At 38.0% G+C, this 24,341-nt stretch overlaps 1 protein-coding gene across 11 annotated transcripts in view; it reads right to left on the bottom strand.

Annotated features, from left to right (window-relative positions):
* Window positions 1-24,341, bottom strand: part of LOC124605166 (longitudinals lacking protein) — a 547,673-nt gene that overhangs the window by 101,733 nt on the left and 421,599 nt on the right. For 3 of the 11 annotated variants that reach the window (XM_047136655.1, XM_047136657.1, XM_047136664.1), the window contains one exon: window positions 6,951-7,252. The exons of the other annotated variants lie outside the window; for them this stretch is intronic. In XM_047136655.1, coding sequence (XP_046992611.1) covers window positions 6,966-7,252 — 287 coding nt within the window. In that variant the 3' untranslated portion in view covers window positions 6,951-6,965. Of the gene's footprint in view, window positions 1-6,950; window positions 7,253-24,341 lie in introns of those variants that run through there. 11 annotated transcript variants of the gene reach the window in all.

Raw genomic sequence — 24,341 nt, 5'->3', positions numbered from 1 at the left:
ATGTATACAACCTTCTTTCATGATTCTTAAACCAAGTGTTAGCTATGATTAAGTTATGCTCTGCGCAAAATTCTACCAGGCGGCTTCCTCTTTCATTTCTTAGCCCCAATCTATATTCACCTACTGTGTTTCCTTCTCTCCCTTTTCCTACTCTCGAATTCCAGTCACCCATGACTATTAAATTTCCATCTCCCTTCACTACCTGAATAATTTCTTTTATCTCATCATACATTTCTTCAATTTCTTCGTCATCTGCAGAGCTAGTTGGCATATAAACTTGTACTACTGTAGTAGGCATGGGCTTCGTGTCTATCTTGGCCACAATAATGCGTTCACTATGCTGTTTGTAGTAGCTTACCTGCACTCCTATTTTCCTATTCATTATTAAACCGACTCCTGCATTACCCCTATTTGATTTTGTATTTATAACCCTGTATTCACCTGACCAAAAGTCTTGTTCCTCCTGCCACCGAACTTCACTAATTCCCACCATATCTAACTTTAACCTATCCATTTCCCTTTTTATATTTTCTAACCTACCTGCCCGATTAAGGGATCTGACATTTAAATTAATTAGGTTAAATTAATTAGTTTCACAAAATTTAATATATGTTATTTGAAATTTAAACTGCCAGTCTTTATAACTAATGGTGTCACAACATCCAGAAATACATATTGGCTCAGGAGGTTTTTCCTATTAAGTACGATGGTGGAATTTTAAATTAGGTATAACTTTTAATTACCTAACTTCCCAGTAAAACTAAGTGCAGTGTTAGGGTCAGCACATTAAAAATGTTACCTTTTCAACCAACTCCAGTTTATATCTCTGTCCGCTAAAGAGATTCAACAAAGTAGTTAGGCAATAACTTTTTATTTTTAAGCTTAAACACCGCAAACTGAAAAATCTAAGTCAATACAAAGAATAGTAATAAAAATCAAAGAGTAAAAAAGATTGTCGATGCGCTCATCATTACAGAATAATGCTGTGCTTCACTGCATTATTTACAGATGTTCTTTTGGTGACACTCACACAATTGCCCCCCCCCCCCCCCCCCCCCCCATCCCTTCTGCCGGTAGAGCAGAGCTCCGGGAATGTAGGGGGTATTTACACTGAAGGTGTCGCTTGAACTCCATCAGCCTCCAGTGCTTGTACCAGTTCCCCTTGTAGCACTGAGACAGTATCTTCCATGTCTGGTTCTGTGGAAGGTGACACTTTGTGTTTAGCATGTATGTCCTTTTCAGTTGGTAACACATGCTCAGGTTTGATCCGTTCCAACAGAACAACAATACTACTTGGCTCTTCCCATTTTGGTCTATATGCATGCATTTACACTGGGCCACATGGATATGTCCATTATCAGTTTGACACTGGCGTTTATTCCCAAGTGAGACAGCCCACGGATGCTGTCAAATAATTGTCATTGCAATTTCTCAGGTACAGAATGTCTCAGATTTACCCCGTGATGTGTTGCACCAAACTTGGAAATGTTCACTAGCAGGTTGTATTTCCTGCAGATATAACCCACATTAACTATCACAACAGAATTCAGTGAGTTTATGATCTGACTCTTCCCCAGCAGCTAACTCCTTGTAGTCAATAGCCTGAGAGATTGATTCCAAACACACAGGAAATCTGGCACTACATTCTCAGATACTTTTATATGCTGCAGGTCATGAGTTGGGTGATGAATTCAAGTTGTCTAAATTGTCATTGTGAGCAGTCATCCTTGTTCCTACTGAAGACGAAAGTAATTGGCTTGTGATCTGTGGTTTTCACATATGGCCAGAAATCTCTGACAGCTTTGTAAATTGTCAGCAATTCCATATTGTAAGCGCTCCATTTAACTTGTGATGACATAAGCTTATGGGAGAAGAAGACCTGAGGATGCCAGTGGCCTTTGACATGCCATAGACTGCAGCAGTGGCTTGCTGGCTAGCATCCACAACAACTGCCAGTTGTAAGTGAGCAACCAGATATGCCAACATGCTTTGATCTTATCGAATGCCATCAGTATCTCTGGTGCCCACAGCAAATGTTGTTTGCCCACTGTATCCTTGCTGGCTGGTGCTGACATGAAAGGTCCCTTTATAGCCACCGTATTAGGCAGACATTGTCTGTAGTAATTCACTGCTCCAAGGAACCAGTGCAGCTGGTGAAAATCGGTGGCAAGCCATCTATTTGAAAAGAGTAACTTTATCCTGTAGTGAGCTGCTGTCACGAGTAGCCCACCTGACATTGTCAAAATAAACTGTTTGATTCATTGACTGAAATCTCATATGCATCAATGTCAAGGTAAACATTCTTTAGATGCAGTATGTGATATTTAGCAGATGCCAAAAAGACCAGAATGTCATTGAGGTATGTGAAGCAGTACGGTAAACTGTTTAGTATATTGTTGACAAATAACTGCCAAGTTTGTACCTCATTTTTCAAACCAAAAGCCATATAGAGGTATTCAAATAAGCCAAATGGTTTCATCACAGCTGTCTTTAGTATATCTGCAGGTGTGACCAGCATCCGGTGATATGCATTCCAGCAATCGATGAGACTAAAAATGGTGTTGCCTGCCAGTGTTTGTATAAAATCAGTAATACGTGGTATTGGTTAACAATCAGAAATGGTACAGGTATTGAGTACCCAGTAGTCTCCACATTGTCTCCATCTCCTGTCTTTCTCCTTTACTAGATGGAGTGGTGATGACCATGGGCTGTCAGATCTACGGATGATTCCCGAGCACTATAGTTTTCCGAATTCTGTCTTCACAGTAGCGAAATGATCAGGAGGTAACCAGTGCAGGCACTGAGACACTGGTTGACCAGGCATAGTCCAGATGTGATGGACCATGTTGTGCTTAACTGCCTGCACACATGGTAAGGATTTGCAGTACACTACGTGTGGTGTCACCCCCTGTCTGTCATTGAACATAGGCAGAGAACCTCTTCCTAGGGTGCCTGTAATGCACTGTGTACCCCACAAATGCTCAATGAGCCAATAGCTACTTCAACTACATAAATAAAGAACAAATCTGCACCCAATATTGCATCTGACATATCAGCAATCATGATAGTCCATGGTAAACATTCTTTTAAACTGAGTTCTACATGTATCTGGGATTTTCCATAAGTCATTATTGAAGTCTGATTTGCTGCTGTGAGCTTTGATTGAGATGGAGGAAGCTTCACATTTCACCTTCAACAGGCAATGTGCTGATGCCGGAACTTGAGTCGATTAGATAAGTGCGGCCGGATTTAACGTCTGTGACTTAAAGTCGATGGGACAGCAAGGGTAAAGTAGAAAGGTTACCCACCAGTAGTTGCCTGTGATCACTCTCATCTTACAGTGGTAGGCACTGGTGCTCAAACTCGTGACTGGCAGTGCCTATCGCTGGCCACTGTCACCAATTGTGTGAGTACAGAATTATTTGCACGGCATCACCTTGTCTCTGATGCAATGGTGATACCAGGAGATAAGCTCCTTAAACACGCTGCCATCTTCCTTGCTCTTATTCTATGTACCTGCCTTGCCTCCAAGCAATGTTGATATCTGTTGATGTAAGCTGTCTATGTGATTTTGTAGCTCGTCCAGTTGTCGAGTAACATCCGGTTGTTGACGTCATCATTCCGCTGTGGCTTCTTCAAGGTCTGTACTGTTATGTTTGAACATCACAGATGATGTATGCTCTGAATCTAACGAGACATAGACCTTGTTGGCTACTGAGAGCAATGATGAAATATCACATGCGTCAGAAAACGCCACAGCCATTCTAACTGTCTCTGGCCACACGCCATACATGTTGCAGTGTTGTATCTGGCAACTTGGTGTCATCAACTAAGCTTTACAGCTGCTGCCAAAATTCTGAAGGTGACTTACCTCCTCTCTTTTCATTACACAGTGCTTGCTGGATATATTGTTCCACTGACTGATGTAGCCACTCAAGAAGTAACTGTTTAAAATGTGTACACTTCTGCATGGCAGTCGGGTGGCATATTATACCTGTGCTGATTGTTGATGTTTTATTGCCAGGCACACTAATGGTGATCATAAATTTGATATCTTCATTTACAGTTCCATTGCACTAGAAAGTCAGATTGAGCATTGCAAGCCATAATTCAGGTTTATCAGGAATGGACATATTTTCAGCTTCCTACTGTTATCCACTGAATGGTCATGCCTTGATGCAATAGGAAGGTTCAATGCAGCATTTTCTTGGTTTCCAATGTCACATTGAAAATTTCGATGTGCTTCAACAAAGTGTCATGCTGATCTGTAATACAATGTGTGTGGGGGGACACACTGACTGCAGTAGGTGATACTGTACAGTGCTATGTTTGTTCATCTACATATCCAATGAAGTAGTTAGCCAATATCTTTTTATTTTTAAGTGTGGACACCATGAAGTGAAAAATCTAAGTCAATAGAAAGACTAGTCATAAAAATAAAAGAGTAAAGAAGATTGTCAGTGTGCTCAACACTACAGAATAATGCTGCACTTTACTGCACATTCACAAATGTTCTTCTGGCATCATAAGATATGGAATGGTCCCAGCTTGCTGTATCTCGGATGCCATGTTCTGATCTAACTGACACTTCCAATGATAGGATGTTATATGTCTGCAAACTCTGTCAGTCAGTGAAGGAGTCTGTGCGTACTATTATTAAAGTCAACTATGCCTATATGTAAGATAGGTAGACTGAAGTTAAACTTTGTCACCTATGGACTGATATACTTATTCAGCCAAGTGAACTAACTAATTACTGTAGTAGTTTCTACCACTGTCTTTTAGTATTGCCAAATCTGTGGTACTATACAGCAGCTTCACTGTATTCTGCTTAACCTGCATGCACAGTGAATTTGTTGTTCGAATTTTTTAATCTCCTTGTGGCTCAGGAGAGTTACTTATTTTACAGTTTCCTTACTGACTTTTTGTTTCATGCTGCAGTGTACTCATGCATGTGTAATGAATAATTGTGGTCATAGACTGGTGAGTCACAAAAATAAATTTCAATTGAGGACAAATGTTGATGCAATGAGACATTGCACATGTAGATTTCTTAGAGAGAACTTCTGCTGTTCAGAATACTTGCATTATATGACATGACTAGTGAATGTGTATGAATAAATTTTGCATTTCTTATGACTTCTTATCGATTTATATAACAATCAATTCTGAGCAAAGCATCAGTCCAATATTATTTACTTATAGTGATCCTTAAATTTTGTGAGTTATCAGGTATTTATACAGAAGGGAGCCAGTAAAGCATTTAAGTGTTTAGATGGGAAGAATATCAAGTATGTTATGCCCCCACTACTGTTTCTATATCATTTAATGACTTTGTGCTGTAAACTACCTCATTGCAAGATATAGCTTTTTTTTCTTTTTTAGATGTTGTTACACCAAGTTCAGAGGGAAATGTTCAACAAAATCTTAGCATACAAAAAATATAGACTTCCTTATTATTGGACTTACATTGGTATATTAAGTGATTGTTTGGAGATAAAGAAAAGTGATCCACCACTAATTCTCAAGCAGCAGGTGAAACATGAACCACTCCTTTTTCTGATGTAAGTGAACTCACCAGTTTCATAAGAGGTTTATATGTTTCTTGCAGCTTTATGTCAGGAAACAGTGTGAAACCTTTTAGATACTCTAACACATTTAATAAATTATGTATTAAGTCATAACTACCTTATGACACACAAATGAAAAAACTGTTATAGAAGTATTAAATGAATATGAGGTATATTTCACATACTTACATGAAAGAAATCTGATGAACAGTAGTTATGAAAACATTCTAGGACTTTTTACCATTAAAATAAAAACAATAGTATTTTAGAATTTACTAAAATATTTGTTTCATTCTTAGTAAGATTAACTGAAAGTTATGAATAGTCCTGTTGGCCTGATGAATTAGATTCAGAAAAATGAAGACTAAAGATATCCAATAATACTTTAATTAAAAAGAGTAGCACTTACTATTTGCTGAAAAAGGTGGATCTTAAAGATATAAAAATGGAAAATGAAAACAATGACTCTCCTGCTTCCAAACAGATATTTTGTCCTTGTATTATTTATTAACAGCTGGCAAAATAGGGGAGACGTTAAGATTAACAGAGTAAGAAGGAGAGGAAAATGTCACTCAGAACACCAAACTGAGAGAGAAGTTACACAGAAGCAGCCAGATATAACAATATCTTTTCAGTTACCACTTTTGTCTTTGTGGGTACTTTTTTGTGAGTGACTTCTACCTTGCACCACTAATTTTATCTTTCTTGTTAACATTACTTTTTTCATCTGTATTTCCAGGAGGTCACAAGGAAGATACCTATAACTGTAGAAATTAAAATTTGTCTGTCTGCTTTTTGTGCTTTTGTCAGCTGTACTACAATTGTTTCACTCTAACAGCCATTAAACATTTGCTTCTTGTTTATCTGGCTGCATTACTGATGAACCAAATTATCATATTAAACACTCTAATCACATTCACCTCAGTTAAGTGTATATTTTCACTTGAATATTACAGTTACTTCTATATTTAAACATGAGAATATTTTCATACTGTCTCATCAGATTTACTTCAAATCCTTCTCTGTGAAGCTTTGGAAATCATTAGTTCTCCAAAATATTTGTATTGAGTTGGAGACAGATGCTGAGATGAAAATAAATACTACAGCCAAATTTGCTCCAATATTGGCCAATGCCAGCCGCAGAAACTAACTGTACCTTTCCTTTGCAGTGGCTCAAAACCCAGCTGGGATCAGTGGACTTCTGTGGATTTAAGAACCCATAGCTTACTCCTCTGAACTAGGATAATATTATTCTATTGATCCTAATAACAAAGCTGTGTGTGTCTCTGTTAGCCCAGCAAAGAGCTTCAGATCTGGATTACATGTTACCATGGTAAAAGTAACAGAAAGTACATTATTTAAGGCAGCTGATACTTAAATAGATCTTCTTTTGTATCAATGTATCTCCAGACTTGCTCCAGGATGAAGTTTCCGAATATGTCTTCTTAGACTACTGTCTTGTGTTGTCTTTTGAGGACAGTAAGGACACTGAAATTGTGGTCCACGCCCACATTCAACCCTAAGGTGAGAAGTCAGTGAACTTTTGTATCGATATGATCTACCACAGTGAGGGCATGTGAAACGGGGTGGGTTTTCTGAAGTAGTAGCTTCTGAATCAAAATTCCTAAGTGCTTCTGTACAGAAAGTATTCAGGGCAAAACTGCTCCATTTGTTTGCTGCATCTGAAACAATAAATAACAATTCTGTCATACTTCTATTGGAATCAACATGTATGAGACATTTATAGTAAATACATAATCTTGTTAACGAACCATCAGAAAACACACTGAAATGCCTATGGATTATCTATTGCAGTGAATGAATCATTTTTAAACCCCTTTAAGCCACAGTTTTGGCAAAGAGCTTGCTTTTTTTATTTGAATTATGTAGAAAGCACATAAAATCACTGTTCTCTAGTGTTTTCTCTGAAATGACGGAAGGAAAGAAGAAAATGGCAAATACTATCAAGATGCAGTATAATAGAAAAATTCAAATTCCTACATTATTTAACTTGCAAGTTACTGAAAGGTCCTGTGTTATGTCATTTTGTGCCAAAAACATAGCAATTTCTTAGTTAATAAATGAAACTCTTTCTTTTCCCTTGCATTTATCCTGTATTGTATGCAGATTCAGGATTTGGCAAATTTATTTCCATTATTTAACCGAGCAGCTGGATGCCCTTTCTGACAAAGTAAATAAGTGAAGGAAGTCATGTGCACTAAATTTTGTTCTGTATGACTGTATTTTAAGTGTTTGTGAAACGTTCCCTCTGAGGCAGAATTTGGGGAGCAGGCACAGGAAGCCACCTGAAAACTACACTCAGTCATTAATCTGTTGCCTGGATTCAACATGGGCCTGGCTCACCTCCCTGTCTCACAAGATAGCACACTGTGCATTATGTTATATGGGTAAGCCAGTTAGTTCATTCAATATTTGTGAAATAAAAATAAATAAAATTCTTGGTATTAATGTTATGAACAATGACAGTTTCATAAACTCTTCTCAAGCACATGAAGTATTACTCTATCATGGTATGAAGTTGTAGCAAAGTGGGTCTTACTCAATCACAATAATGTGTGGCTAGGCATTCATATAACACAGACTTTGCATTTAATATTTGATAAGTAAGTATATAGAAATATTCTTGCTACATCATTCATTTATAGAAATCTAACACCTCAGTATACTAGATAATCAGTAGAATGTCTCATTCTTTGTATAAACTCCTAATTTTATATTTAAAAGTAAACTGTAGTTTTTACAGTGCATAGAAGTGATAGCCTCATATTTCCACTCCCACATTTCTCAATTAAAAACTAATTTTTTTATCCTTATTTTCTTTAATTGAATCCAGATCCTGAATAAACTCCTTTTATAGATTATACAAGCATTATACTCAAGCTAATAACAGAAGCATGAACAAAGAAAATGGAAATTGATACCTTTGTTACAATTATTAACAGATTTTGCACAGTAAGATTAGCTTTTGCTCTGTCAAAAATACTCCCTCTCATATTAATGTGGTTAACAAAAAAAGATAATAAACAATGTAGAAAGTTCTAAGTTTTTGGATGTGGAAATTGATGAAAATTTGAACATGCTGAGTTGAAGACAGGCATAATGAAAAGACTGTTACATATTAAATTTGAACTGGAAAAACTATATAGCAGAGCTCCTTAAGCTGTTTAATAAACTTCTCTCCATTAAGATGACATGTTGAGTTGAAGACAGGCATAATGAAAAGACTGTTACACATTAAGCCAATAACAGAAGCACCAACAAGGAAAATGGAAATTGATACCTATGTATTAGAGAAGTTTGGTGGCAGGAGGAACAAGACTTCTGGTCAGGTGAATACAGGGTTATAAATACAAAATCAAATAGGGGTAATGCAGGAGTAGGTTTAATAATGAATAGGAAAATAGGAATACGGTAAGCTACTACAAACAGCTTAGTGAACGTATTATAGTGGCCAAGATAGACACGAAGCCCACGCCTGCTACAGTCGTACAAGTCTATATGCCAACTAGCTCTGCAGATGACGAAGAAATTGAAGAAATGTATGATGAGATAAAAGAAATTATTCAGGTAGTGAAGGGAGATGGAAATTTAATAGTCATGGGTGACTGGAATTCGAGAGTAGGAAAAGGGAGAGAAGGAAACATAGTAGGTGAATATGGATTGGGGGTAAGAAATGAAAGAGGAAGCCGTCTGGTAGAATTTTGCACAGAGCATAACTTAATCATAGCTAACACTTGGTTCAAGAATCATAAAAGAAGGTTGTATACATGGAAGAATCCTGGAGATACTAAAAGGTATCAGATAGATTATATAATGGTAAGACAGAGATTTAGGAACCAGGTTTTAAATTGTAAGACATTTCCAGGGGCAGATGTGGACTCTGACCACAATCTATTGGTTATGAACAGTAGATTAAAACTGAAGAAATTGCAAAAATGTGGGAATTTAAGGAGATGGGACCTGGATAAACTGACTAAACCAGAGGTTGTACAGAGTTTCAGGGAGAGCACAAGGGAACAATTGGCAGTAATGGGGGAAAGAAATACAGTAGAAGAAGAATGGGTAGCTCTGAGGGATGAAGTAGTGAAGGCAGCAAGGATCAAGTAGGTAAAAAGGTGAGGGCTAGTAGAAATCCTTGGGTAACAGAAGAAATATTGAATTTAATTGATGAAAGGAGAAAATATAAAAATGTAGTAAATGAAGCAGGCAAAAAGGAATACAAACGCCTCAAAAATTAGATCGACAGGAAGTGCAAAATGGCTAAGCAGGCATGGCTAGAGGACAAATGTAAGGATGTAGAGGCTTACATCACTAGGGGTAAGATAGATAGTGCCTACAGGAAAATTAAAGAGACCTTTGGAGAAAAGAGATCCACTTGTATGAATGTCAAGAGCTCAGATGGAAACCCAGTTCTAAGCAAAGAAGGGAAAGCAGAAAGATGGAAAGAGTATATAGAGGGTCTATACAAGGGCGATGTACTTGAGGACAATATTATGGAAATGGAAGAGGATGTAGATGAAGATGAAATGGGAGATTCGATACTGCGGGAAGAGTTTGACAGAGCACTGAAAGACCTGAGTCGAAACAAGGCCCCGAGAGTAGACAACATTCCAATAGAACTACTGACGGCCTTGGGAGAGCCAGTGCTGACAAAACTCTACCATCTGCTGAGTAAGATGTACGAGAGACGCGAAATACCTTCAGACTTCAAGAAGAATATAATAATTCCAATCCCAAAGAAAGCAGGTGTTGACGATTGTGAAAATTACCGAACTATCTGTTTAATAAGTCACAGCTGCAAAATACTAACGCGAATTATTTACAGATGAATGGAAAAACTGGTAGAAGCCGTACTTGGGGAAGATCAGTTTGGATTCCGTAGAAATGTTGGAACATGTGAGGCAATACTGACCTTACGACTTATCTTAGAAGCTAGATTAAGGAAGGGCAAACCTACGTTTCTAGCATTTGTAGACTTAGAGAAAGCTTTTCACAATGTTGACTGGAATACTCTCTTTCAAATTCTAAAGGCGGCAGGGGTAAAATACAGGGAGCGAAAGGCTATTTACAATTTGTACAGAAACCAGATGACAGTCATAAGAGTCAAGGGGCATGAAAGGGAAGCAGTGGTTGGGAAGGGAGTGTGACAGGGTTGTAGCCTCTTCCCGATGTTAGTAAATCTGTATATTGTGCAAGCAATAAAGGAAACAAAGGAAAAATTTGGAGTAGCTATTAAAATCCATGGAGAAGAAATAAAAACTTTGAGGTTTGCCGATGACATTGTAATTCTGTCAGAGACAGCAATGGACTGGGAAGAGCAGTTGAACGGAATGGACAGTGTCTTGAAAGGAGGATATAAGATGAACATCAACAAAAGCAAAATGAGCATAATGGAATGTAGTCGAATTAAATTGGGTGATGCTGAGGGAATTAGATTAGGAAATGAGACACTTAAGGTAGTAAAGGAGTTTTGCTATTTGGGGAGCAAAATAACTGATGATGGTCGAAGTAGAGAGGATATAAAATGTAGACTGGCAATCGCAAGGAAAGCGTTTCTGATGAAGAGAAATTTGTTAACATCGAGTATAGATTTAAGTGTCAGGAAGTCGTTTCTGGAAGTATTTGTTTGGAGTGTAGCCATGTATGGAAGTGAAACATGGACAATAAATAGTTTCGACAAGAAGAGAATAGAAGCTTTCGAAATGTGGTGCTACAGAAGAATGCTGAAGATTAGATGGGTAGATCACGTAATTAATGAGGAGGCATTGAATAGAATTGGGGAGAAGAGGAGTTTGTGGCACAACTTGACAAGAAGAAGGGATCAGTTGGTAGCACATGTTCTGAGGCATCAAGGGATCACAAATTTAGCATTGGAGGGCAGCGTGGAGGGTAAAAATCATAGAGGGAGACCAAGAGATGAATACACTAAACAGATTCAGAAGGATGTAGGTTGCAGTAGGCACTGGGAGATGAAGGAGCTAGCACAGGATAGAGTAGCGTGGAGAGCTGCATCAAACCAGTCTCAGGACTGAAGACCACAACAACAACCTTTGTAACAATTATTAACAGATTTTGCACAGTAAGATTAGCTTTTGCACTGTCAAAAATACTCCCTCTCATATTAATGTAGTTAACAAAAAAAGATAATAAACAATGTAGAAAGTTCTAAGTTCTTGGATGCGCAAATTGATGAAAATCTTAACTGGAATATCTATATAGCAGATCTTCTTAAGCTGTTTAATAAACTTCTCTCCATTAAGATGATATATTGAGTTGAAGACAGGCATAATGAAAGGACTGTTACACAGTAAGTTTTAGGACACAGCCTTCATCAGAAAATAAAACCTCACATGCATTCATGTAAGCAAGCAGACCTCACACACACAACCACTATTTCTGTCTGCTCAAGCCAGACTGAAACAAATGAACTGAATGGGAGCAACAATTTGTAGTGGAATGGGGAAGGGGAATGGGTAGCAGGGTATGAGTGGGGGAAGAGGAAACAATGTTGCCTGGCAGAGTATGCAGCGACTAGAGGTGGCAGACAAGGCCCATTGGTGCAGCATAGGGAGGCTGTTTAGGGGGAGGGAATGGAAAAAAAGGAATTGAAAGAAGAGGAGCAAGGAAGGGGTAAATATCAGTGGGTGCATTGGCAGAGAGCAGTGAACAACAAGCAAGAGGATGTGAGTTTGGAGGAGCTGATAGGACAGAGGGAGTGGAAACTGTTGGGTGGAGTATGTGGAGTACTAGATTACTGCAGGCTAAGGCCGGGAGGATTTCAGGAGAGGAGAATGTGTTGTAAGGATAACTCCCATCTGACAGAAAACAGAAATGTTCTCAAAGGACATCTTTGCCTCTGTACTTCCGCCTCAACTGACATCTCTGCCCAGTCTCTTTGCATTTACATATGTCTGCCTGTGTCTGTATATGTGCGGATGGATATGTGCGCGCGCGCGCGCGCGCGCGCGCGCGCGTGTGTGTGTGTGTGTGTGTGTGTGTGTGTGTGTGTGTGTGTATGAAAACTATGATAATTCTACATTAGGGATACATAAGATACATAAAGAGGAATTAATGAGCATAAACCAAGAAGGAGCTAATTGTGATAATTTTTCAGGAATGTCAGTTGAACATTTGTTCTGATGATTTGTAGGATAGAGGACAAGTATGGCATAAGTAAATGAATGATATACAGAATAGTGTAAATAAATGTGATATCTACTGGAAGCTTAGAAGTGGAAGAGTAGCACCGGACTCTAGGGGATGAAGTGAAGTATTAGGAAGTGAGTGTTAAATATGAAATAGATTTTATTTTCCAGAGGATATTTAATTATAGAGTACATAAAGGTGTATACTTGGGAAATGAACAATGAGTCCTACTCAGGGAGGATAAAAGGGGGGGGGGGGGGGGGCACACCCAGCATTTATTGGATACAAAAGGCAGATAGGCAGATCTGAGAAAGACTGACCTACACTGTGTGGACAGAGACACCAAGAAGGGGATTGACCTGTACCATAGGAAAATAGGAATTAAGAGGGGGATACCTACCGAAACAGAAGGAGGAAGTGCGCTCACAGGGTCAACCTGTATGTAAGGTATAGGTACTGTTACTAAAGGGAAAAGGACAGTATCATGGCAGAAATCAAACATTTTGTAGAAATTACTCTCATAAATTTGAATTTTACATTCCACTAGCATTATTATGTTTTATGTTTATAAGTGTCAGAAAGAACAATTTCATTTGCCCAGAGTTCCTCCAGACTACAAGCTACTGTAGGTAATGAAACTATAACGTACTAAAGAAAAAAATAGTACAGAGAATTAGAATGAAAAAAGAAATAATTAAGTGTCTATGACACCTGGAGTTTGTGATTGGAAATCAAGAATGTTGTCTGCATGATTCCTAGATATAAAAATTCATTAGGTGAAATGCTCAGATAGTTATTATCAAAATGAAAAAAGAAGAGGTTCTACATCTACATCTACATCCATATTCTGCAAGCCACCTGACAGTGTGTGGCGGAGGGAACCCTGAGCACCTCTATCGGTTCTCCCTTCTATTCCAGTCTCGTATTGTTTGTGGAAAGAAGGATTGTCGGTATGCTTCTGTGTGGGCTCTAATCTCTCTTATTTTATCCTCATGGTCTCTTTGCGAGATATACGTAGGAGGGAGCAATATACTGCTTGACTCTTCGGTGAAGGTATGTTCTCGAAACTTTAGCAAAAGCCCGTACCGAGCTACGGAGCGTCTCTCCTGCAGAGTCTTCCACTGGAGTTTATCTATCATCTCCGTAACGCTTTTGCAATTACTAAGTGATCCTGTAATGAAGCACGCTGCTCTCTGTTGGATCTTCTCTATCTCTTCTATCAACCCTATCTGGTACGGATCCCACACTGCTGAGCAGTATTCAAGCAGTGGGCGAACAAGCGTACTGTAACCTACTTCCTTTGTTTTCAGATTGCATTTCCTTAGGATTCTTCCAGTAAATCTCAGTCTGGCATCTGCTTTACCGATGATCAACTTTATATGATCATTCCATTTTAAATCACTCCTAATGCGTATTCCCAGATAATTTATGAAATTAACTGCTTCCAGTTGCTGACCTGCTATTTTGTAGCAAAATGATAAGGGATCTATCTTTCTATGTATTTGCAGCACATTACACTTGTCTACATTGAGATTCAATTGCCATTCCCTGCACCATACGTCAATTCGCTGCAGATCCTCCTGCATTTCAGTACAATTTTGCATTGTTACCTCTCGATACACCACAGCATCATCTGCAAAAAGCTTCAGTGAACTTCCGATGTCATCCACCAGGTCATTTATGTATATTGTGAATAGCAACGGTCCTATGACACTCCCCTGCGGCACACCTGAAATCACTCTTACTTCGGAAGACTTCTCTCCATTGAGAAGGACATGCTGCGTTCTGTTATCTAGGAACTCTTCAATCCAATCACACAATTGGTCTGATAGTCCATATGCTCTTACTTTGTTCATGAAACGACTGTGGGAAACTGTATTGAATGCCTTGCGGAAGTCAAGAAACACGGCATCTACCTGTGAACCCGTGTCTATGGCCCTCTGAGTCTCGTGGACGAATAGCGCGAGCTGGGTTTCACACGACCGTCTTTTTCGAAACCCATGCTGATTCCTACAGAGTAGATTTCTAGTCTCCAGAAAAGTCATTATAATCGAACATAATACGTGTTCCAAAATTCTACAACTGGTCGACGTTAGAGATATAGGTCTTTAGTTCTGCACATCTGTTCGATGTCCCTTCTTGAAAATGGGGTTGCTTTTAAGTACGCAATTACTAAATGAAATATAATGTATACTGATTAAAATATAAATTAGCATTATGTGAGATATTAAAGTACATAATGAATATGTATAAAATTCGCATGTTCGAGCTAAGGGGAGGGATATGTAGTAACTCAAGAATTTTGGTGTAGATTCTAGAGACACTCAGCCTTCCACCTTCTTCAACACCCGATATTTTAAAAGTAAGTAAGAGAACAAAAAGGTATCTACTGCACCGCTGGTTTCTGTGTGCAGGTTCAAAGTTTTTAATGAGAAGACAATAATCGGGGCAGTCAAACAATGCCAACAACTGTTTGCCGCAAGAGCCAAAGAAGCTTTGCGAAAGGACACGGAGTAATTAAACACTATTCTTTGCTGTGTTAGTGAATGTGATTGTTAAAAAAAAAAAAAAAAAAAAAGACAACAACATAAAAACGGACATTTGACTATAGAATTTTAACTTCATGTCTTAGCTCTGAACGAAGCAACACACGTGGGATGTATATAAATAATTTGGTTGTTAAAACCATGCAATTGTGATTATATTTAATTGTATCTCATGGGTATCAGTGTAGTTGACTTGCAAGAGTTCGTATGCTTACCGTATTTACTCGAATCTAAGCCGCACCTGAAAAATGAGACTCGAAATAAAGGAAAAAAAAATGTCCCGAATCTAAGCTGCACTGGAAATTTGAGACTCGAAATTCAAGGGGAGAGTAAAGTTTTAGGCCGCACCTCCAAATCGAAACAAAGTTGGTCCATTGTAATATGAGACACAATTTAGGTCAAATGAATGACGATAGAGCTACAGTAGTTTGGTTCGAGTCGTAAGCTTAGCAATTAAGCTTTACCAGGTAGCCATTGCTATGCATCAGGTGCTCCGTCTGTATTTATACGGGTACCCTTCCTTTTTCACGTGCTTCGTCTGGTTTGAATCGATTGCTTATTTTGCTTTGATCTGATAAGTGCTGTTTTCTTTGTTATAGGTGTACGTCACTCAAAGCTGAAAATGCATTACTGTACTGTGTCACGCATTGTTTGTCGCATTCTGATAGTGCGTGTTTACTGCGTGTCACTGCTCGCGGCATGACTTGCTTTTGTGAGCACTACCGCCGCTTACAATTCAAAAAAAAGAGAGAGTAATCATCTCATTAGCAAAACAATGGCAAGAGACTGCTATTTGTTGTTACTTACACTGCTGCTTTCTTTGATAATGATCAACAAGAACCAAATAATAGACTGCGTATGATAGAACATGTTCTGAACGAGAGTTAGGCAATAATGTTTCTCCGTTTGAAAATCCTTGCGGCTGCTTCTTTAGTACATCAAATTCTGCACAGAAATTAGAGTCATCCTAGGATTAAAAATCTAGTCAGTTGCTGTGCTTCATTTCTGACTGTATCACTATTAGGCATAAGAATAATACGAATATAAACATGAAGCGATATGTATATTCTTCCGCGTTTGCTGTTGTCTCACTCTAGTTTCGTAGTTTATTAGGCAGACAGGATTTAAATGAGATAGCAGCAAACACGAAAGACTACATGGCAAAATGTTTATATTCATATTATTCTTATGGTGAAGAGAATACTGCATGTGATTCACATTTCATCAGGTTCCTATTAGCAACCATCTCTTCTCACAGGTAGGAAAAAATTCAGAAAGTAGAGTTGGCCATCAAACATCACAGTCTTGCATGTCGGATTTTCATAGTACATTGAAATTCTGCTACATTTGAAGATGAACAATACGGAATTTGTATTTACTTCGTTGGATAATGTATGAAAATGCAGTGGTCGAAACTTGGGGCAGAGAAAAAAAGCTCGTCTTCCACCTTTTTTTTTTAAATTTATTTACTGACATGGAGGTTTTGGTGCCAGTATTTATCTTTGTGCCTACAAAGCATGCCTGTGTAGCGCTACATATATTCGATGGCAGAAGTTTGTTGTGGCGGCACCTACCAACATTTTTCAGAACTTCCACTTGCTTTGCACTCGATTCTAAGCTGCAGGCGGCTTTTTGGATTACAAAAACCGGAAAAAAAGTGCGGCTTAGATTTGAGTAAATTATATGAAACTTGTGGAAAGGAAAATACACCTGAGCTGAACTGAAAGTATGAGAGTACCGAGTTATTTCAAGTGAGAGAGATAGTAATTTTTTGGCTTGTCTAACCAGCATTATTTCTTTGGAGAAGAAGTTATGTAGATCAACATAGCTGTGTGTCCAAAGACGAAGATTGGCTAAGCATTTCAAGTTAGTCAACTGTAGTAAGAGAAGTGTGGAGTTCGCTATCCAGTTTTGCACCGCTTCTCTTGTTGTTAGAAACTGTAGAAATGATATGGTTGTCAGGCAAACAACTTGTCGAGCCATGTTCAGAATGCATTTTTATCTGGAAAGAAACTTCCTTGAAGGCTGTTCAGTGGAGAGTGAAGGTGAAAATATGATGATGCAAGATCAGGTGAACAAAGTGGGTGCAGACTGACTTTCTAACCCAACTCCTGTATAGTGTTTTTAGTCAGTCTAGAAGAATGTGCATTGGCGTTAGCATGGAGTAGCATCACTTCACACAGTCATTGCTCTTGTATTGCCTCTACAAGACATCTCAGTTGTTGACAGTAAATGTCAGCAGTGATAGTTACACCTAGTGGAAGCAATTCGTAGTACACAACACCATCACTGTTCCACCAGATGCATAACATTATCTTTCGTTTGGACTCAACCATTCCCTTCTTTTCTGTATGTTAGCATAAAGACACCATTTATCATCACCAGTAATGACACAGGATAGGAAAGTTTGGTGTTGTTCAACAGCCAATTGATGACAAGCAAGCAAAGGTGCTCATATGGCCACCTACTGATATTTGTTTGTGATTTTGGCTTAGAGCATACGGCACCCGTACACCTGATTTTTGAACTCTCCCCATTGCATGCAAATTTCATCACATTTGCCAGTTCTCTCTTACACTGACATGAATAATTGTGTATTATCATGTTTAAACAATCTTCATCAAACCCTGAAAGTCTTGCTGAAAGTGAAGAGTTACTAATGTCAAAATTATCCTCCTTAAAATTTCATTGCCATGCTCAGCCCAGTGGCATTATCCCCATACACAGCACAAATGTTTCTGGCTGCCTCTGCTGCTGTTACTGCTCTCCTGAAGTCAAACAGAAGAAAATGTTGGAAATGTTCCAATTTCTGCACTTGGCACTCAATTTTTTAGCATCCATCTCCACTCACTTTATCCAAATGACTAAATGACAAAATTTAAACTCAAATAGCAACATGAACAATAAACAAAACATGACAATTGATAAATAAGCACAAAGGAACCAGATTACCAACACTCAAAACAAAAACGCTACCAATTTATGCACAAACCTAATATTAGTCTGAGAATCAGGATCTTAGCTACTTGGTGAGTAGCAACTTTCCTTCTCATAATATTGTTACATTCCATCCTGGATTTTCCATTGTTTTAGTTTTAATATGGTTAGTTATGCAGATATTCTAAAGTTGTGTTCTGCAAGTGGACTTTTAACAAATTGTAGCTTGTCATGTTTGACACTTTTTTAAAGAAATATAAACATTTTTTCATGAACATACACATTTCTCCGTGAACAGAGGATTTTCCCCCAGAAATATCATATAAATGTAAACCACTATCTTGACCCCTACCAAAGAATGGCAGTTATGTACAAACTGTAAGAAAAACAACATAGTTACATTGAGCATTATTAGTTATCATCCTATTAACAAATATTTCCAATCTTCAAAACAGATAATTATATAATACATAAAATAAAGGAAAGGCAACCACTAGCCTATAGCATAGAATGACACAACAGAAAACAATATTTCCACTAGCTTTAGAACTCTTGTTCTTTCTCTGGTAGAAGTACACATGGCTGCAGGTGTGTACATTCGGGTGTCTGTGTGGCTGTGTGTATGAATGCAGATACTTCTGCTAAAAAAACTAATGTAAATACTGTTTTTTGTTGAGTGTTTTTATGCACCACAGATCAGTCAGCTATAGGCGAGTGATTACCTTTCCTTTATTTTATGTATTATTCCTTCCAGCAAGTTCCTTAGGTATTATAGATAATTATATACATTACTGATGAGCTAAACTGATACTTACACATGGTTTAGGTTTTCTTCAATGTTTTAAATGAAACGTGTTCATGAAAACTGTACCGCTTTGACATTCTTGCAGAGAATAGATCAGCTAAACTGATACTTACAAATAGTTTAGGTTTACTGCAATGTTTTACATGAAATGTGTTAATGATAACTGTACCCCTTTGACTTTCTTGCAGAGGATCAAATGCACTTTTGATTTTAATACACCTCACTGTGATCTGAAATATCTTTTTAGCTGTTCCTTCACTGTGTCATTATTATATAATTCAAATGAGATGTGGACATAGGCATCATTGCCAGTTTCATTGAAATTCCTCTGATACGTGGAAACATATGTTGTAAACATACATGCTGAAATATGAGTTGGTTAAACCATTGTTCAGAAAGGTATTGACAAAGATATATGAAAATACAGCTCTATAACTATTCCACTGGACTTTTCTTATGAGTTTTAAAAGATTGCAGAAAATAGTTCTATAAATTATAAAAACAGATAGGCTTCTAACAAAGAAAAAAAGGCATTATGAAAGCCATTAGAAAATCTACATAAAAGATAAGATCCACATAAGATAACAGTAAAGGGGCCACACAAAAATTCTGTGTTCTGACAAAAGGATTCAGTTCAGAGAATCATTCCTTACTTCTGCCCAGATTATAGATGCATGGAGTCAGGGACAGTGCTTTACAGTGGTCACTTCATACATAACAGACAGGGAACAAAAAATAATTGTAATATCAAATTCTGGCAATTATTTCTCTGAAAATCTGTTTCCTGAGGGATCCCACAGGGTTTGATATAGGGTTCCTACGTTCTTTTCTATATGGATGCTCTACCACTTATTATTGATGCTCATTCAGTTTTATTTGTGGATGATAGATAAACTGAAATTGAATACAAAGTGCCAGAAAAAAATCCAGAGAGTGGCAAAACACTTTTGAGAGAATGAGTCCTGCTTCAGTCAGCAGGGACTAAAAAAAAGTCACAAAAAAACCAGATGATAGAAGCTCAAACTAAATCAATAGAACTTAACAACATAAAAATAACTAGCAATGATCAGGAGATGACAGAAGCAAACACTGAAAACATTTTAGACCTAAATATTCACAAAAATTTTGTTGGAAGATACACATAAACTTTTGCAATGGGTATCCTGCTAGTGCTACAAACATGGATACCAAGAAAATAGTGTACCATATTTACTTTTAATCAGTTATTTGTTGCGGCAGAAGCTTCTTGCAGAATTTAACAAAAGCTACGAGACAACCAACACTGCTGAAGAAGATACACAGGAACAAGTATATCACCAGAAAAAGTGTGTCATTTTGACACACTTTGAAAATAATGTTTTTCCCCTTTACATTTGAGGGAGATGTTCAGGTTGGTTACAACACTCATTTAGCAGTAGTTCATTTATTCACCTAAACACATGCAAGGCTCACAAAGAACTGACCATGGCAGAACTGCTCAAAGACAATGCTCAGAGTCCAAAGACAAATGATTCGATGCTGGTGTTGACCTCATCGGTGTCACATAGCAGTACAGGGTACTCTTGAGAGGCAGGGGGGGGGGGGGGTGACTAAGGCATCAGCAGGGGTGGTCCATGGGAGCCGGACCACAGTCAGCTCAACAGCGTCATCGGGGAGCTGTGTGGGTAGATGTAATGAAGGAAGGTTCGGCCAACAAACCTGGAAGTCATTGAAGCAAGCCGGGCATCGTACTGGGCGTGCTGGTCGTGCGGCGACAGGTAGGCCAGCGGTTTGCAGGTGGAACGGAGTGACTACGACGATGTCTCCAGTGGGTGTGGCGAACACACGAAGCATGTCCAGGTCGACGTCGGGTGGGAGGGGAACACATTTCACCAGGTGGCAGGGAATGATGGAGGTTGTGTCATGAGCACTGGATGAAGAGGAACACATGACGAACAGTATATAATCATGCAGTATTATTGAGATGTCATGTATTATGTCTGGGGGGACAGGAACAAACATGCAAGGCTCACAAAGAACTGATCATGGCAGAACAGCCCAAAGACAATGTTGAGTCCAAAGACGATGCTCAGAGTCCAAAGACGAATGTATATCAATGCTGGTGTTGACCTCATTGGTGCCACACATTTATGAGATCTAGAAATTCTTATACAAAAACTAATATACCGCTGAAACCTTCCATTACCAGCACAAATACAGCATGATGCAGAGCAAATTGTAAGCTTCCTACGCACATTTTAAAACTCTGTGTCCAAACATCAATGTATAATTTGAAGTAAGCATTAAGGCACAAACATATTTAGAAAGAAGCTTGGATCACTAAAGCAGACCATTCTTTAACCTTCCAGTGCAAAAGTGTTATTATTTGCTGAAGAATTTGTGTATGATATTTTCATTTCAAACAAGAAAATTGTATATTTTTCTGTAAACTATGAAAAGTAGTGTGTGTTATATGGCCAGTGTACATTAATATGTGGCAAATAACGTAAATTATTGTATAACTTTTATTAAAAATATAAACCAATGGAAAATTCAGGATGAAATAATGACAATATTATGAAAAGAATAGATTGATACTCATTATAAAGTGGAAATGTTCAGTTGGAGACAGGCACAACAAAAAGACTGCTAAATAAGTCTTTTTGTTGTGCCTGTCTGCAATTTCCACTATGCGAGTACAATGAGTAGCAATCTATCCTTTTCATGATATGTTTAATAAAAACTATGTTTCAAAGTACGACTTAACATATTAGATGTAGAGCAAATCAAATGATCTGAAGATGCTTTTTTATAAGTTGAATACACTGAACATTGATGCTGTAAACATCTGCCATCATTAAATTTTGTTATTTTAGCGATTAAAAAGCTGCTGTAAAAGTATTAGTTACTTAAAAGATATATTTTAGGACAGCAGTCGAAGTTTTAGCATACCAATTTTTACTTTAATTATCAAATATTGTCAATAGTCAGAGTTCCAAGAACAACAAAGCTAAGCATTTACTGCAGTATTGTCATTCTAAAGTGTCATTTGTATAATACAGTGGCTAGCTTTTCATCGATCCAGATAATAGAACAAACAAAGTGCATTGCTACATTTTCCTACAAAGTTTGTTTACTTTTTGTTTGTGTAGCAAACACAACATAACCTGATCTAAATACATGCTATAGTGGCAGTGGCATACAGGGAACATCACCTTCTGTGGAAAATATTTAGTAATGTAATGTTTATCTAATTCAGTAATGTTTTTATATTACCTGCACAAGATTCTTCCATAAATGACATGGCAGTGTCACATGCTAGTAATCTGTTACAAGATGAAACTGCACAAGGCATGAATATGGATGTTGCTGTAGCTTGGTCAGACATGTAGGTCGTGGGTTGGGGTGTCACTGAGGTGAAATTGGTGTTTATCTAATTCAGTAATGTTTTTATATTACCTGCACAAGATTCTTCCATAAATGACATGGCAGTGTCACATGCTAGTAATCTGTTACAAGATGAAACTGCACAAGGCATGAATATGGATGTTGCTGTAGCTTGGTCAGACATGTAGGTCGTGGGTTGGGGTGTCACTGAGGTGAAATTGGTGGGGAACTGTATGGGGAACTCAACGAGGCTGTTCCATGGAACTTTAGGCTCCGCAGAAAGAGACAAGAGGATCACTAAACAGGATGTTAAGACTTGTGCCCTTCAGGCTGAATTAGATTACACAAAATTTGTACTAGAGTGGTTGAAAGTAGGAAAAGATTGTGGGAACTGGGTAAAGGCTATAAGTGATGCCTGAAAGGGGAACAGCTCTTCAGCTTTTTTGTCTACATTTGAGCTCATGGTATAAAATGAATTTGACTTTTTACCTGAAGTAAAGAACCTCATCCAGCTGTAGGTCACAGTAGGGTGCAGCAGACTTCTATCAAAGAAACTAAGACTAGGTCTGTACCAATAGAGAGAAGGAACAAATGAGTCTTACTGCTAGACAGTAGTCATGCCAGGGGTGTAGGTCAGATGGCACAGGTCATGTTAGGAACAGGGCACCAGGTCACAAGTATTGTGAAGCTAGCCTTAGCCAGATGACCGAGGACAAAGGGAATTTGTCCAAGGATTCTGACAAAAGGGATCAGTTTATTATATAGGATGTGGAACATGGAACAGCTTGGCTGAAGACAGAAATTACAGCCTTAGATGTGACCTGGATGAAATAAGAATACTAACAAACACACTTAATAGTGTGTTTTTGGAGGTCCTACAGAACCTGACCAGCTCTGGGTGAACACTGCTGTGGGCTCAGTGTGTGTATAACATGCTGTTTGTGACTGAAATGAAATCTCATATAAGTGCAGTGCTTGTTGGTACAAATACCAATTTCAGCCTCAGTGCAGCACACAGTTTTAACCTACAAGTAAGTTTCATATCAGCACAAACTCTGCTGCAGAGTGAAAATTTCATTCAAGTCAACATCATATAGTTAGGACACCAGTGCTAATCAAGTCTCAGATGGAACTGAACTTTTGTAAATGTTGAACTACTAATTCAAGAGAAGATATTGTAATTGTGTGCATCAAGTGATGCTTTAATATTCCAAGAAAGTTGTAAACATTTGATACACTTCCATGGCAATGGATTGTTTATGGTTAAGTATACATTTTTGTCATTCTTCCAAGAAAGTGAACCAATGTTTCATACATTGTAGTTTCAATCAGCCATCTCTCAGAGCAGTCAGTGAATCCACAGCTTCATCAGGTCATAAAAGTAGGCATAACACATGGAGGGAAATAATAAATAGGGTGGAAACTTCAAAATTCTTAGGTGTCCTATTGACAAGAATTTAAAATGGATAAAGCGGGTTTTGAAACTGCTAAAACAACTTAGTTCAGCCATATTTTCACTTGGAATCCATGCAAATTTTGGGGAGACAAAAATTAGTAAGTTGACACCATTCAGCATCACATGGAATAATGTTCTGGGGTAACTCATATTTAAGAAAGAAAGTCTTCATTATTCATTGTTAAAATGTGTGCTGTAAGAATGAGATGTAGTGCTCATCAATGATCATCTTGTACACATCTGTTAAAGGAGGCGGACATTCTGACTACTGCTTCACAGTATATTTATCCTCTCAAGAATGGTTTTTTTCTTTAATAATCCACTACATTTTAAGAGGAACAAGGATCAAGGATGTACATAATTACAATTCCAGAATGGAAAATGACATTAATTACTCCATGTTAAGATTGTCTTTAGCACATAAAGAGTGTAAAGCGACACCCTGCCTCTAGCATTACTTTTCCTTAACAGAAGTAATCAACACCAGGAATATA

Source organism: Schistocerca americana, chromosome 3 (assembly GCF_021461395.2).
Source record: "Schistocerca americana isolate TAMUIC-IGC-003095 chromosome 3, iqSchAmer2.1, whole genome shotgun sequence".
NCBI classification, from domain to species: domain Eukaryota; kingdom Metazoa; phylum Arthropoda; class Insecta; order Orthoptera; family Acrididae; genus Schistocerca; species Schistocerca americana.
Note: the sequence above shows the minus strand (reverse complement) of the source record. Positions and strands in the feature narration are given on the sequence as shown.